The following is a 24,394-nucleotide window of genomic DNA, read 5'->3' on the forward strand; positions in this document are numbered from 1 at the left end:
AGGGCTTCACCTTCTTTAACCTTTCTTGGGCTCTGACATGGAGAACCTGTGAAGACTTCTGAGATGCCACTGTCATCTGGGATCTTTCACCATGTGCCAGTCACTATTGTTGATACAAAGGTAGAGGAGAATGGGATTTTTGAGCAAGAAAAAGATATAGATGAATGGTTGTGCTGTTAATTGAACCTGGAAAGTAAAGGAGAACAAGCTTTCATCCCAGCAAGGTGGGGCAGGGGTGGAGTGAAGGGAGGCTGCAGAAAATAAGCCAGAGAGTTTGTTCTCTTCAGGGTCTGGCCCAGAGCCCATGCTCAGAAATGCCAAATTCTTGCTCCCTTCTCATGGCACACTGTAGCTTCCTCCTATTTGGCTCTCTTCTCCCTGTGCCCCTCTGAACATCCTTCACCTATTAACTCCTATTTATTCTTCAAGTCTCAGGTCTCATTTCCTCTGGGAAGCCTTTCCTGGTCCCCTTCTGCAACTCCTTGGCCTTGTCCCTCTCTGTCTCTTCGATGCATCCTCCTCTCCTTCCCACCATGATGGTTGTGCTCCCCAAGCTTACATCCTCAGCCTCTCTCTTTGAAGACTGTGTTTTCCCTGGAAATGTCATCTTACCTCGTGGTTTCTGTTATCTTTTGTAAGCTAAGGACTCTGCCGAAGTTCTACCCTACTAAACCAGTGGTGCACTTCACATCTTCTCTTGGATGCTCCACAGGTCCCAACAACTCAACCTTGGCTGATTCTCTTCCCACTGGCTTCAGTGCTGTACTCCATGTCCCTGTTTTTTGTCCTGACTGGGGATGCCCAGGCCTCCAGTATCAGTTGGAGTTCTTTGGTTGGAAACAACAGAAATCAGCTCTGGCTAACTTAAGTAAAAGGGAGTGTGTGAGGGAACACAGGAGGCTCCCGGAACTGACGCAGCTGGCAAATCAGGCCTGGACAGAGGCTACTCTGAAATCTGGGAAGCAGGGCTTCTGTGTTGCAGGCCCGTCCTGTCGGATGGGACAGGACACCAGTGGTTTATCTCTGGGGCCTCTGCTTATGATTGCCCTCAAGGGAGTCCATGTGATCTTTGGTGAGAAGGAGGAACATCCTATTTTGGAGGGGGAATGTACGTTGGCATTAGAACATTTTAAGTGTTTATTCCAGTACCGCTTCAGTCCAGGGTCTACCTGCCTTGCAGGAGAGGCCCTCCTCAAAGTCATCTTAGCAGCTCTGCTCCCAGGAGCCTGCACTATTTGTACCACTCGGTAATGTCCCCCCTTTCATTCCAGCTGTTGATCATTGCGTTCTCCTTTTTGTTTTGGTCATTCTGGCTAGGAATTTATAAATTTTGTTGATCTTTTCAAAGAACCAATTTTTGACTTTATTTTTTTTCCTATTGTTTGCTTTTGATTTCATTGATTTCCGCCCCTATGTTTATTACTTCTTTTCTTCTGCTTATTTCGGGTTTAATTAGCTGGGGTTATTTCCTAAAGCTTCTTAAAGTGAAACTATAAATCATAGATTTGGCACCTTCTTTTCTAATATAGAGGTTTAAAGCTGCCAAATTCCCTCTAATGACCGTTTTTACTGCATACCACAAATTTTGCCCTATATGTATGTAGTTCAGTGATCAGCCAGAGATTTGGGCAGAGTTTCTATGGAGGTTGTGGAGCTCTCCTTTCTGGGGAGTTCCCCCTCACTCTCCAGATGCTGTGCCATCCCCAGACTCAGATTTCTGGTTTTCTATTTGATCTCTAGCCTCCCAATGTGGCACCAAATGAAGCCAGTTCTTAGGTAAGACCCATAGAAGCAGGAAACTCACCTGGTACCATTTCCTGCTCCCACATATCAGCTCTCCTTCTGCTTGCCTTTGGTATTTTCCAGGGCCTTTAGAGGGTTGTTTTTTATATTTTGTCTAGAATCTATCACTTATTTCTGCAGGAGATGTTATGGACCGAATGTTTGTGTCCTGGCAAAATTCGTATGTTGAAGCCCTAACCCTCAGTGTGATGTACATGGAGGTGGGGCTTTGGGAGGTCATGAGGGTGGGGCCTCCATGGTAGGATTAGTATCTTTATAGGAATTAGAAAAAACAAGAGTTCTCTTGCTCTCTTTCTCTCTATCATGTGACGACAGAGAAAGAAGGTGGCTGTCTGCAAATAGGAAGAGAGCCCTTACCAGACATCAAATCTGCTGGCACGTTGATCTTGGACTTTTACACCTCCAGAATTGTGATAAAATAAATGTCTGTTGGCTGGGTGCAGTGCTCACACCTATAATCCCAGCACTTTGGGAGGCCAAGGCAGGTGGATCACCTGAGGTCAGGAGTTCAAGACCACCCTGGCCAACATGGTGAAACCCTGCCCCTACTAAAAATAGAAAAATTAGCTGGGCGTTGTGGCACGCACATGTAGTCCCAGCTACTTGGGAGGCTGAAACAGGAGAATTGCTTGAACTCAGGAGGCAGAGGTTGCAGTGAGCCGAGATCACGCCACTGCACTCCAGCTTGGGCCACAGAGTGAGACTTTGTCTCAAAAAATAAATTAAATAAATAAATAAATAAATAAATAAATAATGTTTGTTGTTTAAGCCACCAGTCTGTGGTATTTGTGGTAGCAGCCTCAGCTAAGAGGAGGGCTGGTGTGGGAGGAGTTCTTTTGCCATGTGGAAAGTGGACACTTCACTGTTCATGCTAGTGTTGGCCACCTCGTGTCATTATATGCCACTGGGCCCCACCTGGACTGTGAAGACTGAAAGGAGGCCTCTGGATCTTACGCCTCTTTAGAGCCTCTTAGGGTACCACTTAGTGAAGAGTTGCAGGCATTTTTAGCCAGGCTTTCCCCCTGTGGCCTCAGCTGCCATGCACCCTGCATGCCTGGGGAGACCCACAGTCCAGCTGCCTCCTGGGTGCCCCTTGCTGGAGACCCCAGGTGCCCTGTGGGCAGCACGATCACAACAGAACTTGCTGTCTTCCTCACCCCCTGCTCTACCAGTGTTCTGTTCACCTTTCTTTGGGGTAGAAACCTTCTTCCTCATACTTTAATTTCTCTTCATAAAGGAGCCTCTTTACGGCTGCTACTTGGGTTTCCGATCTCATTGTGTCTTGTCTAAACCGTGTGTTGTCCGCATGGTTTTCTTATCCTCATCTCTTGCAGTCTACTCTTAACATGGACAGAGACTGGCCTTAGGAAGAGGCAGTGCTGGGTATTCATGTCCTTTGGTGAAACTCCGAGTGTCCCTCCGTTACTCAGAGGACAGCATCCGGATCCCTGACCGGATGTTCGGGGTCCTGTGGGCGTTGGCTCACCTGCCTTTTCTGGCCTCATTCCCTGTCACTCCTCACTCACTCTGGGCTCTAGCAAAGCAGCAGTGCAGCTGCTCACAGGACAGCACCTAAGTGTACCAGGGCCTGCTTGGGGGCCGCACCCCGTGTGCTTTGCCCACTTCTCTCCTGGGCGGCCCTGCCAGTCTTCTTTTTTTTTTTTTTTTTTTGAGACGTAGTCTCACTCTTTCGCTCAGGCTGGAGTGCGGTGGCGCAATCTCGACTCACTGCAAGCTCCACCTCCCGGGTTCACGCCATTCTCCTGCCTCAGCCTCCTGAGTAGCTGGGACTACAGGTGCCCGCCACCGCGCCTGGCTAATTTTTTTGTATTTTTAGTAGAGACAGGGTTTCACTGTGTTAGCCAAGATGGTCGCCACCTCCTGACCTCTTGATCCGCCCGCCTTGGCCTCCCAAAGTGCTGAGATTACAGGCATGAGCCACCGCACCCGGCCAGCCCTGCCAGCCTTTAACTAGCATGCTGCCTCCTCTCCAGGCCTCGCTCAATCCTTCTAAGGCAGTGTTGGGCAAGCTTGCCTCTTCCACCACCTCTGTGATATTTTAAGTGCTGTATTGCAATTAGTTTTATGTCTCTCTCCTCGATGTAAGTGATGAGTGGAGACCTTGTTTCATCTGTCTCAGTGCCCACAACACCTTGTACACAGCAGGGCTCAGCAGAACATGCTTAAATTAACAGAGGTCTCTCCTGGGGCTGTAGGCGATCAGCCCCAGGCTGATATCCGGTGCGGTGGAAAATGTGTATGTTTACAGTTGGACTCACAAGATGGGCCCTGTGTCCCCCAAGCTGGGAAACAGGCTCATATTCAATATGTGTGCTTCAGAATTGTTCTAAATTTCCATGTAAAAGGGGAGACTCTGCCAACACTGAAGAAGGGAAAACTCAAGCCATCCTTTACCCCCAACTCCTGCCATCAAGAAGAAGAGTGTGTTTGGTTTAATGTCCGGATGAGAAGATCGTTGGTCTCAGATGAGCAGTGAGCACGTAATCTGTGTGCTGAGTGAGGAGTGCGAGGAGCTAACTCAGTGGGTGTGATAGCTGTCACTGTTTTGGGATCTTCCCTGGAGCAAGGGATAAAAAGATGGGATAAATGCTTTTCAAATATGTCTAAAAATATTTGGCCAACAGGTGTTGATTAAAGAAGAGGAAAAAAAAGGACTTAACAATTATTCAGCTCTTATGAGGTGCCAGGAGCTTTTCACACTTGATGCTGTTAGTCCTTTCCCCAGTATAGATAGAGAAACTGAGGCTCAGAGAGGCAAGGCGGCTCTGCCAGGGCCACACACTTAGCAAGGTTCAGAATTGGGATTCAAAACGATGTCTCTCTGGCTGTAAGTATCTAATGAAATAGTTAATGTATATGATGGCTTATGTAGGACTTATTGTAGGCTGTTGAATGAATATCTCCTTTCTCTTCCTCTTTCCAGAACCTTACTGCCTTTTCTTATTCTAAGTTAGCCTTATCCAGGGGTGGTGTCCATGGTTCAGCAATGGCAGAGCACCTTCATCTGCAGGCTTGGTGTGCGCTGTCTCTACCATCTCCATAACGTCCCACTCAGTGCCAGTTATCCAGTAGCTGCTTTTGAATATTTGTGGAATAGATGATGAAAGCTGGCAGGATCCTTCCTGCAAACTTGTGCTGCTTGTTTCCTGCTTAAACCTCTCAGATTCTGAGCCGTGAAGTCCTCAGGGCCTGCTTTACAAAGGAAGAATGGTATTCTTTCTTGCCTTTGCCAAGAGGAAGATACAGGAAGACTGGAGAGTCTTTTGGTTCTTAGAATTGCTGCCATCTTCATATGTCATTGTGCTTTACTTACTCTTTCCACTTTGTAGCATCTTTGGAAACAGGACTCAAGTAATGCCTTCTGGTGGTCTGACCCAGAGAAAGGGGGAGGGCTGGTGTGGGACCAGAAATGATTAGAGCCAGCTGAGTTAGGGCCACCACACCCCTTCTCAGAAGGAGAAGGGACCACAAGAGGGGAATTGCTCCCCCAGCCAAGGTCTACAGATATGGAAAGGGTGAGGAGGACCTCACATTAGCCCCTTGCCTTCACAGTCATCACTTTGGGTTATGCACTTTGCAGATACAGCCCTCATATTGTGCTAGATGCTCCCCAAGTGGCTAAGAAAGTTACGGGGAGGGATGAGGCACATAGTGACACAGTATTCATAGGCAGTAGGAAGTAGTCTGTTGCATGTGTGCATGCATGTGCCCACATGCCACACGCATGCGCATGCACACACACATGTACATGCACATGTGCACATGCTCATACATATGTCTCTCAGAGCTCAAAGCAGAGTAAAAGCCCTGTACTCCAAGGACTTGTTAGTTAAGGAGCCATATTAGGGAGACAGTTTCTTCCCGAAGTTGGGGGTGCATTTCATATACTGTGACTGGCTCCACCCCCTTCAGGACACCTTGCCTCCTTCCTTGGCATGGGTACAGACACTCAGCTCTTTCCAGAAACTCAATACCTCCCTGAAAGACAGAAGATTTGCCACTTCTAAAGATCTGCATAAATGTGTTAAATTTGAAAACAGTTTCTAAACAATATTTTGAACAAGAGCAGCTTTGTTAGAATCATTCACACAGTGCTTTGCACGCGATGTGTCTTTAATGGAGACCTACTGGGAAGCAGTGTGGCGAGTGGGCAGAATGTGGGCTTCGCAACTATGTAGACCTACGAAAGTCCAGCCTTGCTGTCTGATAGCTGTGCCATCTTGAGTTCAGGGCCCTTGTCTAGCATCCACTCAATACTTAGTGGTATAATAATGATGAGTCCTTGGAGAATAAATATACAACCTCTCGAGAAGATTGTTGAAAATTACAGCACTGTATTCGGTGGCCTGTGTTTTGCTTTTGTTAGAATTACCAATAACGTTACTTAATAATTCATCATATGTGTGAAATAATGAATGCATCTTGAAAGTGTAAATTCAGTTCAACATATATTTATGCATCATGTGCCTACCAAGTTTCATGCTAGGCGTGGGGACACCAACAGAGGTGACTCAGGGCTGCTGCTTTCATGAAGCCCCTATATCTGCAGGTGGATCAATAGCTATAGACCAATTAGTATAAGAATAATTAGAATAATTATAGGATATATTTAAGTGCTGTGGGAGTACAGATAGATGATACAGTTCTGTTTGGATGGAGAGAGAAGAAAAAATAAGTCATTCAGGGATTTTGATTACAGCCATAGAAACCAGTTCTGGCTATCATAAGCAGAGGGAATTAATTGGAGAGTTGTTGGGGGCTCGCCTGTGGGTGTGGAGCTGGAGGGCCAGGCCTGGGGAATGGGCCAGAAGCACGGGAGCTCCTAGGTCATGAAGCCCTACCAGTTGCATCATTGTACTCTTGCACTACTGCTGTTGCTGTGGTCTCCGTCAAGCCAATCTCTATCAGTCCCTCCTTTCTGTGTCATTTATTCAGGGTTCAGTTTTGTGTGATGATGACTATCTGAGTCCAAGTGGGGTGCCTATCCCTGGCTACTTCAGGACAGAAAGAGCATATATATCTGATTTCCACTTAGATATAGGACAGCTTCCTACTTGGAAATTGGACAGAACCTCCCCAAGACTCCAACACGGGATTTAATAAGGTGCTGAAGGAAGCGTTGACTGAGTCCTTGACAATCGGCAACAGCAGAGCACTTGGGCAGGCAGGGTATAGAAAAAGAGACATTTCTGGCAAAGAACAGTAGGAGCCAGAAGCACAGGCCCTGGAAGCCCTGGTGTGTCTGGAGGAATGAGAGCTCCGCTGTGCCATGGGCAGTATTTGTAGCTGGTTGAGACTAGGTCAAAGAAGAATGTTTTTCCAGTTTCTAATATCCATTCTCCAGAGAAGTAGCCCAGGTAGGAGATCCTAGATGGATCCACAAACAGTTGGAACAGATTTCTGACCAGCCTTTGGGGCCCCTGAGGGGCCCCTGAGAGCTTAACTGATGGAGATGGCCCAGTGAGCCCCACCCTAGCTGCAGGCCAACAGTTCCCTATTCTCCAGTGTTGTCCTCTTAGCCCAGGTGTAGGTGCCAACAGCAGAGGCAGGACAGTGCTCCCCACAGAGCCCTGATCCCTCCAGTAGGTGTGGGGCGACTGCCTGCCTGACATCGTTACGGGCTGAGGGTGTGACCGTGGCCAGGCAGCTTGTTCTCTGGTCAGGTAGCCACTTCTATGACTCCCTTAACCTCACAGCTCTCCAAAGAACCTTTCTGACTCATGGGCCCTGAGGTCTGAAGTGCCATCAGAGTGGGGCTGGGAGGAGTGGGGATGCTCTGGGCATGGAAGACCACACACACCCGGCCGGCTCTGCTCAGTTCATGAATTTCCCACCTGGAGACTGGGCAGTTCATCACTCTTGTTCTCTGCAAGGAACTATAGGTCTGTTGCTGGTCATGTTTGAGCCACTTCTCTGAACTCTTACTGTTTGGAGCTGCAGTGAGAAGCAGCAGGCAGCAGAGCTGAATCACTGGCTCCTTTTCTCCCTCCCCATCTCTCTCTTTTCAGCCTGCAGATTTAGAAGCATGAGTAAGCTCTGCTTTACCCGACTCTTGCTTATTTCCAGCAGCATGCTGTTACCCTGTACCTAAAGACAGCCCTTGCCTCCATCACAGGCAGGGATTCTATTCTCCAGCATTACTTCTTAAAAGGTGTTCAGCTAGAAAATCGCATATTATTTCTTCTGTAAAGGTTTCTCCTTGCCGCCTTTCTGTAGCTACAGCTGTCACAACCACAGTTAATATTTTGTGTGCCTGTGCATGTGAGTGCATGGTGTGGGAAGGGAGATAATCAATCTGTCCTCTTGGGCAGCAGCCTTCCAGTTCAGCTTTTATGAGCTAGTTTTAAAAAATAAATAAATAGATCATATCGCTCTCTTGCTCAGAGCTCTCCAGTGGCTCCCTGTGCTCATAGAAGGCAGTGCACCACCTCACCAGGGCTGCAAGGCCCTGCGCCGTTAGGCCCCAGCCTGTTTTTCATGCTGCCTCTCACCACTCCCCCACTCCACTCCCAGGTATTTGTTATGGTGTTTGTTATGTCTCTCGAATATGTCACCTTTGTTCCCACTCAGAGGCCTTTGCATTGGTTTTTTCAGCTAGGAATGAACTTCCCCAAGATCTTCGTGGCCTTCTATCCTGTCATGCAGCTCTCAGCTCAAATGTCACCTCCTGAGAGGGACCTTCTCTGGTCACTCCCTATGAATGAGTCCTCACCCCCGCCTCTCTGGACCACCACTCTGTTCTTCACAGCCCTTCATCACCATCTGACATCACATTCATTCATTAATTTATGTTCATCTGTCCATCCCTTCCTGTGTGTCTCACTCATCACAGGATCCCAGGCTTTTAGAACTGTCCTGGTTCCACAAGCATTCAGTACAATTTTGGTACTGAAGACAGTGCACACAAGAGTGAAACAGCAGTGGGGACACTGACCGGGAGAGGCAAAGTGCCATAGGAGAGATTGTGCGGAGATGCTGAGAGGAGAGAGGGCGTCTGCAGGGATGCGGAGGTGCTGGCTGAGCTAGGTGTGCCTGTGTAGACCAGGGCTCAGCTGCTCTGCCTGGGCCAGGCTGGCTGTGCTCTGGAGGAACAAAATTCACGGCACCGGCCCAGGAAGACAGCACGCTGAGGATGTCGACAGGTAAGGACTGTTGGATGCCAGGAGCAAGTGCAGGGGACTGGCCTGCTTTTCCTGAGGAGAAATGGACATCGCTTTGGGCATTCACCGGTCCAAGCTCCCTTGTGGTTAACTGTTGCTCTGTGCAAATCTGGGGTTCCTCTCAGCCCTCCATTAAAGGAAATTGTGCACCAGAGTGGCTCTACATTTCATTTCTGACCTTATCATCCTTGTGCCCTAGAACTTTATTAGACACTGCAGAGATGATATCATGATGTCTTAAGATAGCCTTGCTTGGAAAATTATACCAGATAGGATCTTATTACACCAGGCGATGAAGCCCATCACTTTAAAACTTTACCTCTGCCATGTATTGATTATGCGGCCCTGGATGACTTCGTTACTCTGTGCCTCATTTTTCTTGCCTTTAAAATGGGTTTAGCCTGGGTGTGGTGGCTCACACCTGTAATTCTAGCACTTTAAGACGACAAGGCAAGAGGATTGCTTGAGCCCAGGAGTTCAAGACCAGCCTAGGCAACATAGTGAGACCCCATCTCACCAAAATTTAAAAAATTAGCCAAGCATGGTGTGTTTGTAGTCCAAGCTACTCGGGAAGCTGAAATGGGAGGATGGCTTGTGCCCAGGAGGTTGAGGCTGCGGTGAGCCAAGATCATGCTATTGCACTTTAGCCTGGGTGGCAGAGCAAGACCCTGTCTCATTCATTCATACATTCATTCATTCATACATAGTGTTTAATAATACTTATCTATTTCACTAGGTTATTGTATAAGTTAATGGAGCACTTAAGGAATTATTTACTGACTAGTAATAAATGGTCACTGTTGCTTTTATAGATTCATGCCTGATTGTTTCACGAGGTGTCACTGATTCTTGTTTTGTCATGACCAAGATTATACTTTTGCCCTGACCAATATCTACATGTTGCTAAGAGGAAGGAAGGCTGCAGAGAATGTGGTACTTATTGGATAAAATGTGTCAGACATACACAGAGTTAACTGTCCCTGAGCATTTCCACCGTCTCCTTCCCTGCCGTCTTGTTCTTTTCTTACTTGGGCAACATGGAGGAGAGCAGGTTCTGGTTGCCCAGGAGGCCATCTGTCCTGTGATCCCTCACACCTGAAGCCTCCGTTCCCTCATTCTCCCAGCCATGGGCACCATGTCCACAGTGCAGATGGGGCGGGGGAGCAGTCTCAGCACTGCAGCCTGCAAGTGGAGATTTGGAAGAAAGCAGCATGAGCAGACACAAGCCTTCAGAACGAGACCAATTTTCATGCGGCTTTCCCTGGTAATAAAAGGAAATGGGGGCTGCAGAGAGCCTACAGTATTTCAGCAGATGGTCTTGTAATAGAATGTTTTTTCAAAGTTTCCTTGTGAGGCATCAGTGACTCTTGGAAAATGTGTATCGTGTAATGAGGAACAAAGACATGGCTTTGAGCATCCCTATTCATGGCATGTTTCTGAGTTGCCTTTCCCTCCTGGCACAGGTAGGTGGTTTTGGAAAGTGAGGAAGATGACCCTAGAGAAGCAGCCTCTCCTGATTTTTCTGTGCCTTCGAAGGAGCTGGGACTTGGTCCTAGGGTCTACAACGCCTGTTCAGCTCTGCCCCTCCTCACTCTTCCAGGCTTGGGCCTCAGCAGGACCCATTTGATGTCAATGAAGGAAGGTCTGCGTTTCTGCAGTCCCTTAATCAGCTGCACCTCCCTCTGAATTGTGCCAACCTCGTGGAATGGTGTGCACCTCTCCAAGCTGGCTTATGGAAGGAAGGGAGGGATGGATTCTTGGTGATAGTTTCTTCTTCAAACTCATAGCAGACAAGCCCAAGCATTGCCAGAATACCTACAGCAGGGCAGAATCACAGCAAACCCTTATGGCAGCCCTATGAGGAAACTGAGGCACAGAGAAATTGCAAATAATTGTTACAGCCAGAATTTGAACCCAAGCCTCTTAACCATCACAGTGTACTGTACTGTCTTAATGATTAGCATCTCCTTTTCCCAAAATCAACTTCTCACCATCATTCATTTTATTCCTTCTTTTTTCCTTTTTTTTTTTTTTTTTGAGATGGTCTTGCTCTGTTGCTCAGCCCGGCATGCAGTGACATTATCATAGCTCACTGTGGCTTCCATCTCCTGGGCTGAAGTGATCCTCCTGCCTCAGCCTCCTGAGTAGCTGGGGCTACAGGCATGCACCACTATGCCCAGCTAATTTTTATTTTTAATAGTAGAGATAAGGTCTCACTACATTGCCTGAGCTGGTCTTGAACTCCTGAGCTCAAGTGATCCTCCTGCCTTGGCCTCTGAAAATGCTGGGATTATAGACGTGAGCCACTATGCCTGGCTATTTTATTCTTGTAGGGAATATTTACTCTGTGTCACGGGGGATAAAGCAGTAACACAATTTAGCCCCTAGCCTCCAGCCTCTAGGAATTTATGGTTTAGGAAGAGTACAAGCAGGTAAACAGAAAAATGAACATAAAATTTGTTCTTTGGACATTTCTCTGTATAAACACAAGAACATACCTATGCCAAGTTGGCATCTGGCAATAATTTGGAAATTTATATGACCATATATCCACATGCTAAATACTGTATTAGCTGTGGGAATCTATGTAGCTGTGTGTAGATTACATACAAGTATAAGGTGCACTAATTTCATTTATCGTTACAACATAGGTAGACATAGTTCTCATTTTCAGCCGGAACCTGGAGGGATCATTGTGCTTTCCTCCCTCCCTTCCCCGCTGCATCTAATCAGTCAGTCTTCTCCTGTTGAACCCCCTCACCCCACAACCCAGCCTCAGTGCAGTCCTCATCATACTCCCCAACCTGGATTACTGCATCGGCTCTCTCACTGGTCTCCCCACCTTAGGCCTTTTTTTCTTAATATTTTGATAACTGTATTTCAATATAATTCATTTCTTTGGTAATCTTATATATTTTTAACATCTTTATTGAGATATTCATAAACCATGAAATCACCCATTTAAAGCACACATTTCCATGGTTTTTAGTGTATTCACTGAGTTGTGCAGCCATTGCCACAATTTAAGTTTAGGACATTTTCATCACCTGGATAGAAACCCTGCTCCCGTTAATAGTCACTTCCCATCACCCCTGCCCCAGCCCCCAGGTCTTGGCAAGCACTCAGCTGTTTTCTATCTCTATGTGTTTTCCTAATCTGGACATTTCATATCAATGTGGCTTTTCATGTCTGGCTTCTTTCACTTAGTGTAACGTTTTCAAGGTTAATTTATGTTGTAGCGTGTATTAGTACTTCATTGTTTTTTCTGGCTGAATGATATTCCATTGTATAGATATACCACATTTTAAAATTCATCTATTAGTTGATGGACATTTAGGGGCTAAGTGTAGGGGAAGATGGGAGCTGCCTGCTATTGGACACAGAGTTCCTTTTAGGGGTGACGAAAATGTTCTAAAATGAGATAGTTGTGATGATTGCACAACTTTGTGAATGTACTAAAACCCACTACATTATAGATTTTAAAAGGGTTTTATGATATGTGAATTGTATTTCAATAAAAAATATAAAAACACATTTTAGAAAGAACTCTGACAGTTATTAATACCATAGATGAACATATTAAGAGGGAGGGAAGACAGGTGTAATGAAGGAAGATAAAACACTGATACTGACGTATAACATCCCAGAGCACCTCAGGATCAGTTCCAAGTGTGGAGATTAGCCCATATCATCTCAAAGTTATATTTATCCTTGAGATATGCCTTTTTATATTAAAAATCTGTTATCTAATATGGTCATGGATAGGTATATTTTCTTTTCTGATTAAATAATAACACTTTTATTATGAAAATAATTCTTGGCTCCCGTTTATTTTGAAGAAAATTATAGTGTACCAGATATTTGTTTAGTACTTTATGTGTATGATCTTATTTAACTTCACTGCAACCTCATGAAATAGAGATTATATTAATTTCTCCGTTGTATGGGTTAGGAAACTGTGGCATAGAGAAGTTCTGACTTGACCACGGTCACTCAAGTAGGAAGTGACAGATCTAGTATTCAAATCTAACTTTTTCTGAGTCTAAAGCCTGTTCCCTTAAGCCCTTACTCTTTATTATTTTTTAAAATTAGAGTGCATTATCATTAATCTAAAGTAAGGGTTGCGAGGAACATAATTTAGACCCATCTTGCAGGGTTTTGACGATCTCACTATAACCATCATTTATCTTTCCATAGGCATGATCTAGTGCCTTAGTACTCAAAGTAACATTACTTTGGCTGGGCATGGTTGCTCATGCCTGTAATCCCAGCACTTTGGGAGGCCAAGTTGGAAGGATCGCTTAATCCCAGGAGTTTGAGATCAGCCCAGCAACATAGGGAGACCCCATCTTTCCAAAAAAAAAAAAATTTTAAAAATTAACTGGGCATTGTGGCATGTGCCTGTGATCCCAGCTACTAGGAGGCTGAGGTGGGAAGATCACTTGAGCCCAGGAAGTTGAGGCTGCAGTGAGCTGTGATCATGCCACTAAACTTCAGCCTGGGTGAAGGAGCAAGACCTTGCCTCAAAACAAAACAACAAAACCATTGCTTGGGAATGTTGGAAATGTTTAGTCCAGGCGTAATGGCTCACACTTGTAATCCCAACACTTTGGGAGGCCTAGGTGGGAGGATCGCTTGAGCCCAGGAGTTCAAGACCAGCCCGAGCAACAAAATGCGATCCCATCTCTACCAAAAATAAAAATAAAAAGTTAGCCAGGCATGGCAGCATGCGCCTGTAGTACCAGCTACTCCGGAGGCTGAGGTGGAAGTATCACTTGAGCCCGGGAGATAAAGGCTGCAGTCAACCAAGGTCACGTCACTGGACATTTCTTGGAGGACAGAGTGAGACTCTGTCTTTAAAAAAAAAAGAACTGTTTAACCCTGGGCCCATCCTAGACCCAAAGAATCTTCGGCCCAATTTTGATGAGTCTAGACTAATCTAGAAGCTAGAATCTGCCTTTTATCAAAATACTGGGTGATTCAAATGCACTTTAAACATTTGAGAAGCATGGTTATAATACATGTTCTTAGATTAGTTCAGTTTGGTGATCCACCAATGATTTTTACATTGTCAAAGCACACAGCTCAGGATGGAATGACATGGTCCCCAAATGTGAGGTTGCTGAACTGGGAGTCAGGAATCTGTCTTTGTAGTCCTGCTCTTGTGTGATAATGCAGCAAGTCACTTAATCTGAATCGTATTTTATTCATATATGAAATGAATAATTTGCTTAAATCTCAATTTTGCATTTAAGTACATTTACCTCACAGATAACACATCAGCTGTGTCACACATTTTTTAAATGTAGAACTTTTATTCTTGTAATTTTGAAATTTCTATCATTATTTTATCTTAGCCCACAAATTATTTAAGAAGACATTTTACCACAACTCATTTTGACTGTCCTTTTCATTGCACTGAAATTCTTTTTTTTTTTTTTTGGTGGGTGTGACCTGCAAGAGTGGGATGTTTTTAAAATGTTCCATTCATCTGTAAAAGAATGTAGATATTTAATTTTGGGAGTAGAGATTCTAGAAATATGTCTGTTAAACCAACCTTGTTAATTTTATTAATCAGATACTCTAAATCTTTTTAAACTTTTTCTTTGCTGTCTTAGGGGAAGAGCCTTCAATATTACACCAATAAACATGATATTATATATAGATTGTTTTGGTACGTGTCCTTCATCAAGTTGAGGAAACTTTCTTCTATTACTAGTTTTCTAGAAGTTTTCTCCATGAATGGATGTCATATTTTGTCAAATGCTTTTCTTACATCTATTGAAAATGATCGTATGATTGTCTTCTTATTCTTTTTTAATGTGGTGAAGTATGTTGTTATGCCAGCATCCTGCTGGCATAAACCGTAGTTGGTTATGGATATTATCTTTTTTACACATTGATGGAACTGATTTGCCAGTTTTTCTATTAAGGATTTTTACATCTCTTTTCTCGAGGAATACTGGTTTGGTATCATTATAGCAGCCTCATAAAATGAGTTGGGAAATGTTTCCTCCTCTATTTGCTGAAAGAATTTTCTTAGAAGTTGTATGATTTCTTCCTTAAATATTTGATAAAATTGGTGAAGCCATCTGGACTGGAAAATTCTTTGGGGTAAGGCTTATGTTTTGTTTTGTAAATCAAGGAAAATTATGTATTTTTAAGTGATCAGATATATAATTTTTATATTTCCATTACCGCATTCATCACATTGTGTATATTGTTGAGTTGGTTAGTTTAGCTTATTGGATTGTGGTTTATACTTCTGAACACATCTCGGAATTTTTCATCTATTCTTGGAATATTCAAATATTTTTCCACTACCACTGTCTCCTCCCAAGAGTTCAATTACATGTATGTTAGACCACTTGATATTGAAATTGTCCCACAGGTTCCTGAGGTAGTATTCACTTTTTCAGCCTTTCATTTTAGCTCTTGAAATTCCATTTGGTACTTTTCAGTAGCTTCCATTTATATCATTATGTTTACATTTTCTTTAAATCCTTCAACATGCTTACAGTAGCAGTTTTAAAGTCCTCATTTGCTAATTGCATTATCTGTCATTTCCAAGTCTATTTTTAGGAACTACTTTTTCTTTTGGTTAGGACTCATGGGTTATTTAGTAATATGCTTATTTTCTAAACATTTGAGGATTTTCTGGGTGTCTTACAACAGTAAGGATTTTCTGGGTGTCTTACAATTTCTAATTTAATACTTCTGTGATCATAGAAGATACTTTGTGTGATTTCATCCTTTTAAACTTATTAGCTCAAGATGTGGTCCATTTCAGTGACTGTTCCATGTGTATTTGAGAAACGTGTTTCCTGCTATTGTTAGATGTAGTGTTGTATACATGTCATTTGGGTCATGTTGGATGATAATACTGTTCAAATCTTCCATATCCTTGTTGATTTTTTTGTCTACTTGTTCTATCAATATTTTGAGAGCAGATCAAAGTATTTGACTGTGATCGTGGATTTATTTATATTCCTCTTTAGTCTCTCAGATTTGCTTTATGTATTTAGGAGTTTTATTATAAGTACCTATACATTTAGAATTGTTATTCTTGAATAATTGTCCCTTTTATGATTACGAACTGCCCCTCTTTATATCTGGTCTTATTTTTTGCCTTGAATTCTTCTTTAACTAATATTAATATAGCTACATCAGCTTTTTTATACTTAGCAGTTGCACAATATATCTTTTTCGTTTTTTTCCCCAAATTTTTGTGTCTTTGTATTTGAAAGCTATTTCTTATCAATAACACGAAATTAGGACTTTGCCTTCTCATTGGGGAGTGTGATAGGAAGAATAATGGCCCCCCAAAGATTTCTACCTTCTAGTACCTGGAGCCTGTGCATGTTTTCTCTCACATGGCAAAAGGAACTTTGCAGGTGTGATTAAGTTAAGGATATGTGATGGGGAGATTATCCTTTGTTATCCAGGTGGGTTCAGTGTAATGTCAAGGTCCTTATGAGGGAAGGGAGAAGGCAAGAGAGATAGAAAAGAAGATATGGTAAGGGTAGCAGAAGTCAGGGTGATGTGAGGCCATGAACCAAGGAATGGGGGTAGCCTCTAGCTAGAACTGGAAAAGGTAAGGAAATAGATTCTTCTCTAGAACCCCCCGATAGGTACAGTCCTGCCACTAGCATGATTGTAGTCAAATAAGACCTGTTTGAGACTTCTGACCTTTAGAATGGTAAGAGAAGACATTTATATTGCTTTAAGCCACTAAGTTTCTGGTAATTTCATACCATAGCAACAGGAACTAATACAAGGGCTAAGTTGGTTTATATTTGATATAATTTCTGATGTGACTATTTAAATCAGCCATCTTGATGTTTGATTTCTGTTTGTTTCATCTGTTCTTTGTTCCTCTTTGCTTCTTTCTTGCAGGTTTGTTTTTGGTCGGGGAGAGTGGGGATGAGTCAATATATTTAGAATTCTATGATCTCCTCTATTGGCTATTTGTGCTTTTTAGATTACTTTTTTAGGGTTGCTCTAGAAATTATTTTTCAAAAACATAATCTATGTTCAAAAATATCCCATTACTTAAGGAATTATTTAAGAATTTTATAAAAGCATCCTGCTTGGAATTTTTCTGAGCTTCTCAGATTTGTTGTCTCAGACTTAGTTGTCTTCAGTCAACTCCAGAGAATTCTTGGCCATATATTTTATTTCTTTTGCCCCACTTTTCTCTTCTACTGGGACTCCAATTAAATGTATGCTTTGAATATTTAATATTATTCTGTTGATCTTGGGGGCCCTGTTCCATTTTATTTTTCATTCTTTTGTCTCTTTGTGTTTTAATTTAGATAATTTATAATGCCTTGTTTTCAAGTTCACTGATTTTTGCTCCGTCCAATGTGCTAATAAACCCATGAATTCATGCCATATCATGCTAGAAATGGATTTCTAGCATTTCCATTTGGTTCTGTTTTATAGTTTCCGGTGGTGTCAGTGAAACTGGTAGAATAAGGACCTCTAAAAATCCTCTTTCATAAAAGCAATGAAAAAACTGGCAAAACTAGTCAGAATCTATTTTTTCAGAACTCTGAAAATTGACCAAAGGCTTGCAGCAATCCAGGAGCATTTGTTCAAGAAAAAATGAATGACTCTGAGTAAGAAAAGTGAGCTTTGTGGCATTTTAATTTATCATGTCCCATCCTGTTTCCCCTGCAGCTCCACAGTAGCCCTGAAAACCTGTAGCCCACAGGCACAGTGCAGACTTGCAGCCTGCCAGCCACCAGAAGGGGCAGAAAAGGGTTGGACCTCCTTCAAAGCTCCATTCCCAGAGAAATGTCATTATTTTTCCTGTCTGGTGATTCCCTGAAAGAGACCCCACTTATAAGACCGTCTTTATACAACCTGACTCAGAGGTTGCCCAGTGCCAACAGCTTTTTCCCAGAGGACATTTGTCGAAAACAAGCAGAGGCAATTGTTGAATATTATAGCTGCCTGGGGAGGTAGATAACAATTTGGGCAAACAATAGGGTAACCTGAAAGCTTAAAAAGAAAAGCTAGGGAATGAGGTGGCCATAGGAGGCTTTGAAAAGCTCATATACTATTCCTGGGATTTTAAAAGACCAAGACTATGTATGTGGCTTTGCACAAGATTTCAAAGGGATCCACACCTAAGTACTTCACAGTCAAGCTGTCAAAAGGCAAAGTCAAAGAGAAGATTTTGGAAATAGCAAGAGAGAAGTGACTCATCATCTACAAGGAATCCTCAATAATATAAAAGACTGATTTCTCATCATGAACAATGGAGGCAAGATAGTTTTATCACCCTGTGGAAATTCTCTGTATCTTCACACATGATATTTACCTTTTTCTACTAGGTTCTTTAACATATTAATCATAGTTATTTAAAGTCCCTTTGTATTAATTCCAGTTTGGGCCATTAATGTGTCTGGTTCCAGTATTTTATCTCTATATGGAGGGTCATTATTTTCACACGCACACGTGTTTGTGTGTGTGTGTGTATGTGTATGTGTATTTTTAAAGTTTTGATTTAATGCTCAACATTTTGTGTAAACAAAATAAAACAGTAGACAGTACACTATATATTTATGTCCAGTGGAGGATTTCTTTTTTTCTGTAAGACCATTAGTATGGGGGCTTGGGTTTCTTGTAAGTAGCAAGTCTTTAGGGTTTTTTTCCTTTCTTTTATCCAAATTGATAATCATTTTTCTTTTAAGGGTGAGATTAATCAGTTCATATCTTATATTAGTTAACAATTACTAAGTAACAAATTACAAAATGTAGTGACTTAAACATTTATTATCTTGTGGTTTCTATGGGTCAGGGATCTGGGCCTGGCTTAGCTGGGTGCCTCTGCCCTAAGGTGTTGTAGTCAAGGTATCTGCCGGGGCTGCTATCTCATTTGAAGGCTCCACTGGTGGAGGGTCTGCTTCCAAGCTCACTCATGTGACTGTGGGCAGGAGTCAGTTCCTTGAGGACTGATGGACTGAGGGCCTCCGGTCCTCACTGGCTGTTGGTCAGTGGCCACCCTTAGTGTCTTACCATGTAATTTTGGCCTTCTGAGACCTGTCTTCACAGTGGTAGTGGGGGCAGCTCATAAAATAGAAGCTTGCCTCATCAGTGTGAACAAGGAAAAGAGTATGAGCGAGACAGAAATCACTGTCTTTTAAAACTAAATCTTGGAAGTGATATCCCATCACTTTGCCATATTCTATTTATTAATAATGAGTCTCAAGTTCCAGCCTACACTCAAGAGGAGGAGATCCCACAGGGGCATGAGGCCTAGGAGGTGGAGATCATCGGGGGCCATCTTAGAGGCCCCCTTCATATGCTTTTTGTGGTAACCAATTTACTTACACTTATTTCTATAATTTTATTTGGTCTTTTCTGTTTACCATCCTCTCCCTCTCTCTCCCCTCCCCCTTTCCCACTTTCCCTAACTCACCCCTACCAGTGTCTTTCTCCTTCCCCTAGCCCACCTCCCATCCTCTCACCTGCCTTCTACTCTGGCTTCTGTCCTCCTTCCCCTCTCTTACCCACTTGTCCTCTCTAGTCTTTCCCTCCTCATCTTCTGAAACAGCTGTTAGACACATTCTGGACCATCAGTCTGTCTTCCACAGTTCTTAGCTTTTATCAGACTTTTTATCTTTGGGTTTGTTATTTTTAGACAGAGTCTTACTGTGTTGTCCAGGCTGGAGTGCAGTGATGCGATCATAACTCACCGCAGCCTCAAACTCCAGGGAACAAAAGATCCTCCTGCCTCAGCCTCTCAAGTAGCGGGCATGTGCCACCATAGCCAACTAACTTTTTATTTTTATTTTTTGTGGAGATGGAGTCTCGCTTTGTTGCCCAGTCTGGTTTCCAGCTCCTGGACTCAAGCAATCCTCCCGACTTTTTATCTTTGTCTTCTATTGGTACATTCTTGCTCAAATCTCCGTACTTCATTTCAGTTTGATAATTTTTCCCTTGTTCTCAGCTTAGAGTTTGTCTTATTCATTTCATTTTTTATTTTGTAGATTTTAAATGTATAATCTTACCTATTTGGTGGTTAGCCTGTTTCAGGTTCATAATTTCTTTTTTGTAAATCAGAAGTTACTTCGTTTTACCTTTCTGAGCAACTTAAACATGCATATTTAAAATTATTCATCAGTTGGAGATTATAATGCTGGCTGGATATCTGGTGATGTTAAGGAATTCATGTTAAATTATTTTCGATATGCAATAGTACTATGATTGTGTTTTAGAAATTAAAAGTCCTTATTTTTTAGAGCAACATATTGAAGCTATGTAGATGAAGAGATCTTGGGGGTAGAGAAGGTGGAGGGTAGAGATGAAAGAAGATCTCTTTAGTTTCTAATTGCTGAAGCTTGCTGATGGCTATCTGGGGTTTTATTGTATTCTTTCTTGTGTTTAAATTTTTGCATAATAAAAAGTTTTTTGAAATCCTTTGTCATATTGTCCTATAAAATTAATGTCATCTGAAGTGAATTCATATTTCAGTTACTGCTTCTATTGGTAGCCTTTTTAGAAATTCTATTCACATATTTGAGATTCAGTTTGTAGGTTCATTTGGAGTGGAAAGTTCACTATTTCTATTGTCACCTACACCTGCACCTCAGTGCAGGACCAGGTCTGATTTTGGCCTTCTGAGGCCTGTCTCCACAGTGGTCCTGGTGATACTGCAGAGCCAGGAACTGAGTGACTAGGTTCATTTGTGGTCCAGGAGTGGGATCTGTAGCTTCCAGGCTTTCTAGATTTAAGTAAACTGAAAACCCTGGCCCTCAGTGGAGGTCTTCAGAAGTTTTTTATGTCAGCTTCTTATTTTAGGGAGATCGCTAGGCTGCAGGTCACCAGCCTGGCTTCAGGCCCCTGCTTGTGCGGAATGTGGTTTATTCTGACCCTGCATGATAAAGAGGGTTCCTGACTGCCTCCGCTTGCTCCAGACTTGGAGCCAGCAGGCCTGTGGCTTCAGCCCCACCCACTGCTTTGCATTTCTGTTTGGTGTTGGACACTTTAATCTTGTTTCTGAACCTGTCCATGTCTTTTTGTCATCTGTTCTATATTTTATCTGCCAGTGCTATGTGCTTGGAGTAGGGTAGAGGCATCAGAGTGTGAACTCACTGTGTTGTGTTGACTGGAGGAGGTCCTTGACCAAATCATGCAGATTCCCTCAATTCTCTATTCAAAGACTGTCATCTGCTGAGTACATGTTCATAATGATGATATTTTACCTTTATATTAGAGATAACATTCTTAATTTCAAAATTTTTCCCTGAAGACTTTCTCAGAAATCTCCTTAGGGAAAATAGCAACCCGCTAACCCTACAAGTGAGTCTGTCTTATGGTCTCCCCAGCACATCTCTCTGTAATTATTTATCTGCACACACAGTTGTGTCTCCCACTGGGATCTAAGCTTCATGATAGCAGAAATTCTCTCTCTGGCTTCCCTGTTGTGCCCTCGGCCCTTTTACAATTCTGTCTGTCACATAGAGGTGTCCTTCATGGTGTTCTGGTAAGTGACGCACTCAGGCACTGAAACCACAGTTGTGCTGCATGCTGCGTGGCCTCTCATGAGTGCTAGGAAGCCAATATGAGACTGCGGAGCAACTGTGTGGAGTGGCGGGTGCTGCCCAATGTGCTCTTCCATACCTCACAGCCGGATCACTGAGTGTCTGCTCTGGGCCAGGCACTGACACGCAGGCATTTGTGTCATACTCAGTTTCTACAGCCATTTTTCGTGTCACCTCCTGTCCATTGTCAGTCATTGGGATTGCATTCTAAATCTCAGATGAGCAGAGCCGGTGGGCAGTGCTTTGTAGCAGATGAATTAGAGGCGGTGAGCTCACCACCCTGGTGGCTCACTTGTGACGAAGCCAGGGTGTTGGAGATATGGTGCACATCACGGAGTTTTCATTCAAGTGGGAGGCACAGCCTCATCCCTCTCCAAACAGTTCCTTTCATTCTTAACTGCTCAATTGTGTTGCATTGGACGTGAATAGAAAAGTAGGCCTTGATGTCCTCAACGTTTTTTCTTGTTTGTGTGAACAGTCTCTAGCCTAAGGAGGTGCTGATGGCTAGGCATCTTCGCCCAACACTTTAGTCCTGCGTCCCATTCCTCACATAGACATCCTGCTGGCACAGGCCCTGAAAGCTTCGGGATGAGCATTCTGGTAGCCACGGCCCAGAGGAGGCATTGCAGTGTGTCAGTGGGATGGTGGTGGACGTGTGGACGCACCTCCTTGTCTCTGCTGCTTCACTTAACTGTAGAGAATGGCAGCTGAAGAGCCTTATGATGGTTTTGCCTTCAGATGTCATCTTCCTGCTTGGCTGGGACTGCTGGTCAAAAAATGGCAGGTCCAGAGCCCTCAGAGACTTTCTTTTACTGGCTGTTTAATTGCATCAGACGAGCTTCTCTGACTGCACCAGGGATTGGTAACAGTTAAGTGCTGGACTGCTGAGAGGCCCAGCGCAGATTAGCCGTGCTTGCATTCCTGGGACACAGCTTCAGCAGCACACTTTGAAAAGCCCTGTGAGAAATTCCTGGCATTTAGTCCCACTGTTTGTGTTTAGCTTTTCTGAAGTGTTGGCATTCCAGAGGCATTCCAGAAACCTTCCTGGCATTTTTAGATCCCCTGCAGCTGCCTGGGGATCCAGGTTACTACTACTTCTCCCTTATACAGGTAAGAGGGAAACAGACAAGACAGCATCTTGCTCAGGCTTCCTAGAGGCCACTCAGTGATAGAGCCGGTGTTAGAACTTAACTCTCAGGGGTTCAGCCAGCCACCCAAGCCCACTGGCCTGGCGTGGTCCTCTCGCCTGAGTCTTTCTCCTGGTACTCTGCACTCAGGGGCACTGGTGAGTGGTCAGCTCTTATTACAGACCACCCTGCTGGTGGTTCTGCAAGGTTCCCTGTCAGTAGGAGTAGCATTGCCAGGGAGATGGGCTTACAAAAACTTGGGTTCATGTCTTACCCCATGTTTTTGAGTGATTCAAACCCATGTGCTGATACCATAGTGTGGCTTAAAAGGAAAAAGCTCAGGACTTGGAAGTCATATGAACTTAGGTTCACAGTCTACCACTGGCTAGCTTGTGCTCTTGTGGGTAGTGAGGATTAAGTGTCATCAGGAGCTTAGCGGAGTGCCTGAGCGCACACAGCCCTAGCACAGGGACAGACAACAAGCAGATGGTGTTATTCCTCCATACAGTCACAAAAGGCAGTCCTGAGCTCCCAGGCCCCTGTGACTGTCTCCATCCTGACCCTCAGTGTGGAGTTGTTCCACATTTTACCCACGGAGGATAGAGGCAGGCCCTGGGGCCTAGGCCTGGGAAGTCCCTGGAGACTCCGGGGACATGAGTATCCCAGTGACGGGACTTACATCCCTGCCCTGCCATGTGCTGGTGACCCTTTATGGGGGTCTATTGAGACCCTGCCCACTTCTGTTGGGGTTTCCTTTAACCTTTTGTACAGCTATGCATCCCTTCCAGCTTTACACATCATACCTGAGGAAGCTGGAGGTCAGGAACTTGTTCAAGGTCGCCTAGCTAGTTGAGGGTGGGCTGGGTTCAACCTGACGTCTGCCAGCCTCAGGTTGCTTGCCCTGGTGAGCTGAGCCCTCAGCCTAACTGGATCTGGAGGGAGGGCCCTTGGCCCTGTGCTCCAACAGGGACTCAGCCATCCCCATCAGGCGGGTGAGGGAGCAGTGCCCCTCCAGCTGACTCTGTGCCTGTCTTCCTGCAGGCACGGATCCCTGCTCCTTCCAGCTCAGAGCATGAGGCTGTGGCATGGCGTGGTTCCAAGCATAAAGACACCAAGGCCAGCACATAGCTGTGTGGCTCACGACAGCACACCCCGCAGCCAGACACACCTGCACTGACCAAGGTTCAGACCCCAGCTACTCTCCGAATAGCTGTGAGCTTTCGGACAGCTACTTAGGACCCCTGTTGTCATCTGGCTTCTCATCTGTAGTAGGGGATCATGATGATCCCACCTGCCCTTTAGAAGTGTGGTAAGGATCAAAGGAAATAACAGTGGGAGAACTGTGAATAGGACTCCCATAATCAATAAATGTTATTGTTTGTCTGTGAAGTGGCTACAGTAATTACCCACCCTGAAGGATTGGTGTGAAAATTAAGCACAATATATGTGAATGATCTGGCATATCATAAGGTTTTCAACTCATTATTGCTACTGTTCTCATTGTGAATGTGAGCAGAAATGTCCATCGCCTTCTCCCTGCAGCACCATTCCAGCACCATTGCTGCTGGCTAACGTGGGCTTTGTTCTCTTCCAAGCAGGCCAGGGAGCTGGAGAGCAAAGAGGCAGAGCTAAGACGCCGTGACACCTTCTACAAGGAGCAGCTGGAGCGTATTGAGAGGAAGGTAAGACTGCTGCTTGGCTGCATTCCTTGGGGCCAGGTCCTAAAGGC

At 44.1% G+C, this 24,394-nt stretch overlaps 1 protein-coding gene across 6 annotated transcripts in view; it reads left to right on the forward strand.

The window, feature by feature from the left end:
* The window catches only part of CHCHD6 (coiled-coil-helix-coiled-coil-helix domain containing 6), a 247,939-nt gene that overhangs the window by 116,923 nt on the left and 106,622 nt on the right, over positions 1-24,394 (forward strand). For 3 of the 6 annotated variants that reach the window (XM_054480807.2, XM_063661702.1, XM_063661700.1), the window contains exon 5: positions 24,264-24,347. In XM_054480807.2, the coding sequence (XP_054336782.1) occupies positions 24,264-24,347 (84 nt within the window). Of the gene's footprint in view, positions 1-24,260; positions 24,348-24,394 lie in introns of all 6 variants that reach the window. The other 3 variants (XM_054480806.2, XM_063661699.1, XM_063661701.1) reach the window with 1 other exon arrangement.

Source organism: Pongo pygmaeus, chromosome 2 (genome assembly GCF_028885625.2).
Source record: "Pongo pygmaeus isolate AG05252 chromosome 2, NHGRI_mPonPyg2-v2.0_pri, whole genome shotgun sequence".
Classification (NCBI taxonomy): Eukaryota; Metazoa; Chordata; class Mammalia; order Primates; family Hominidae; genus Pongo; species Pongo pygmaeus.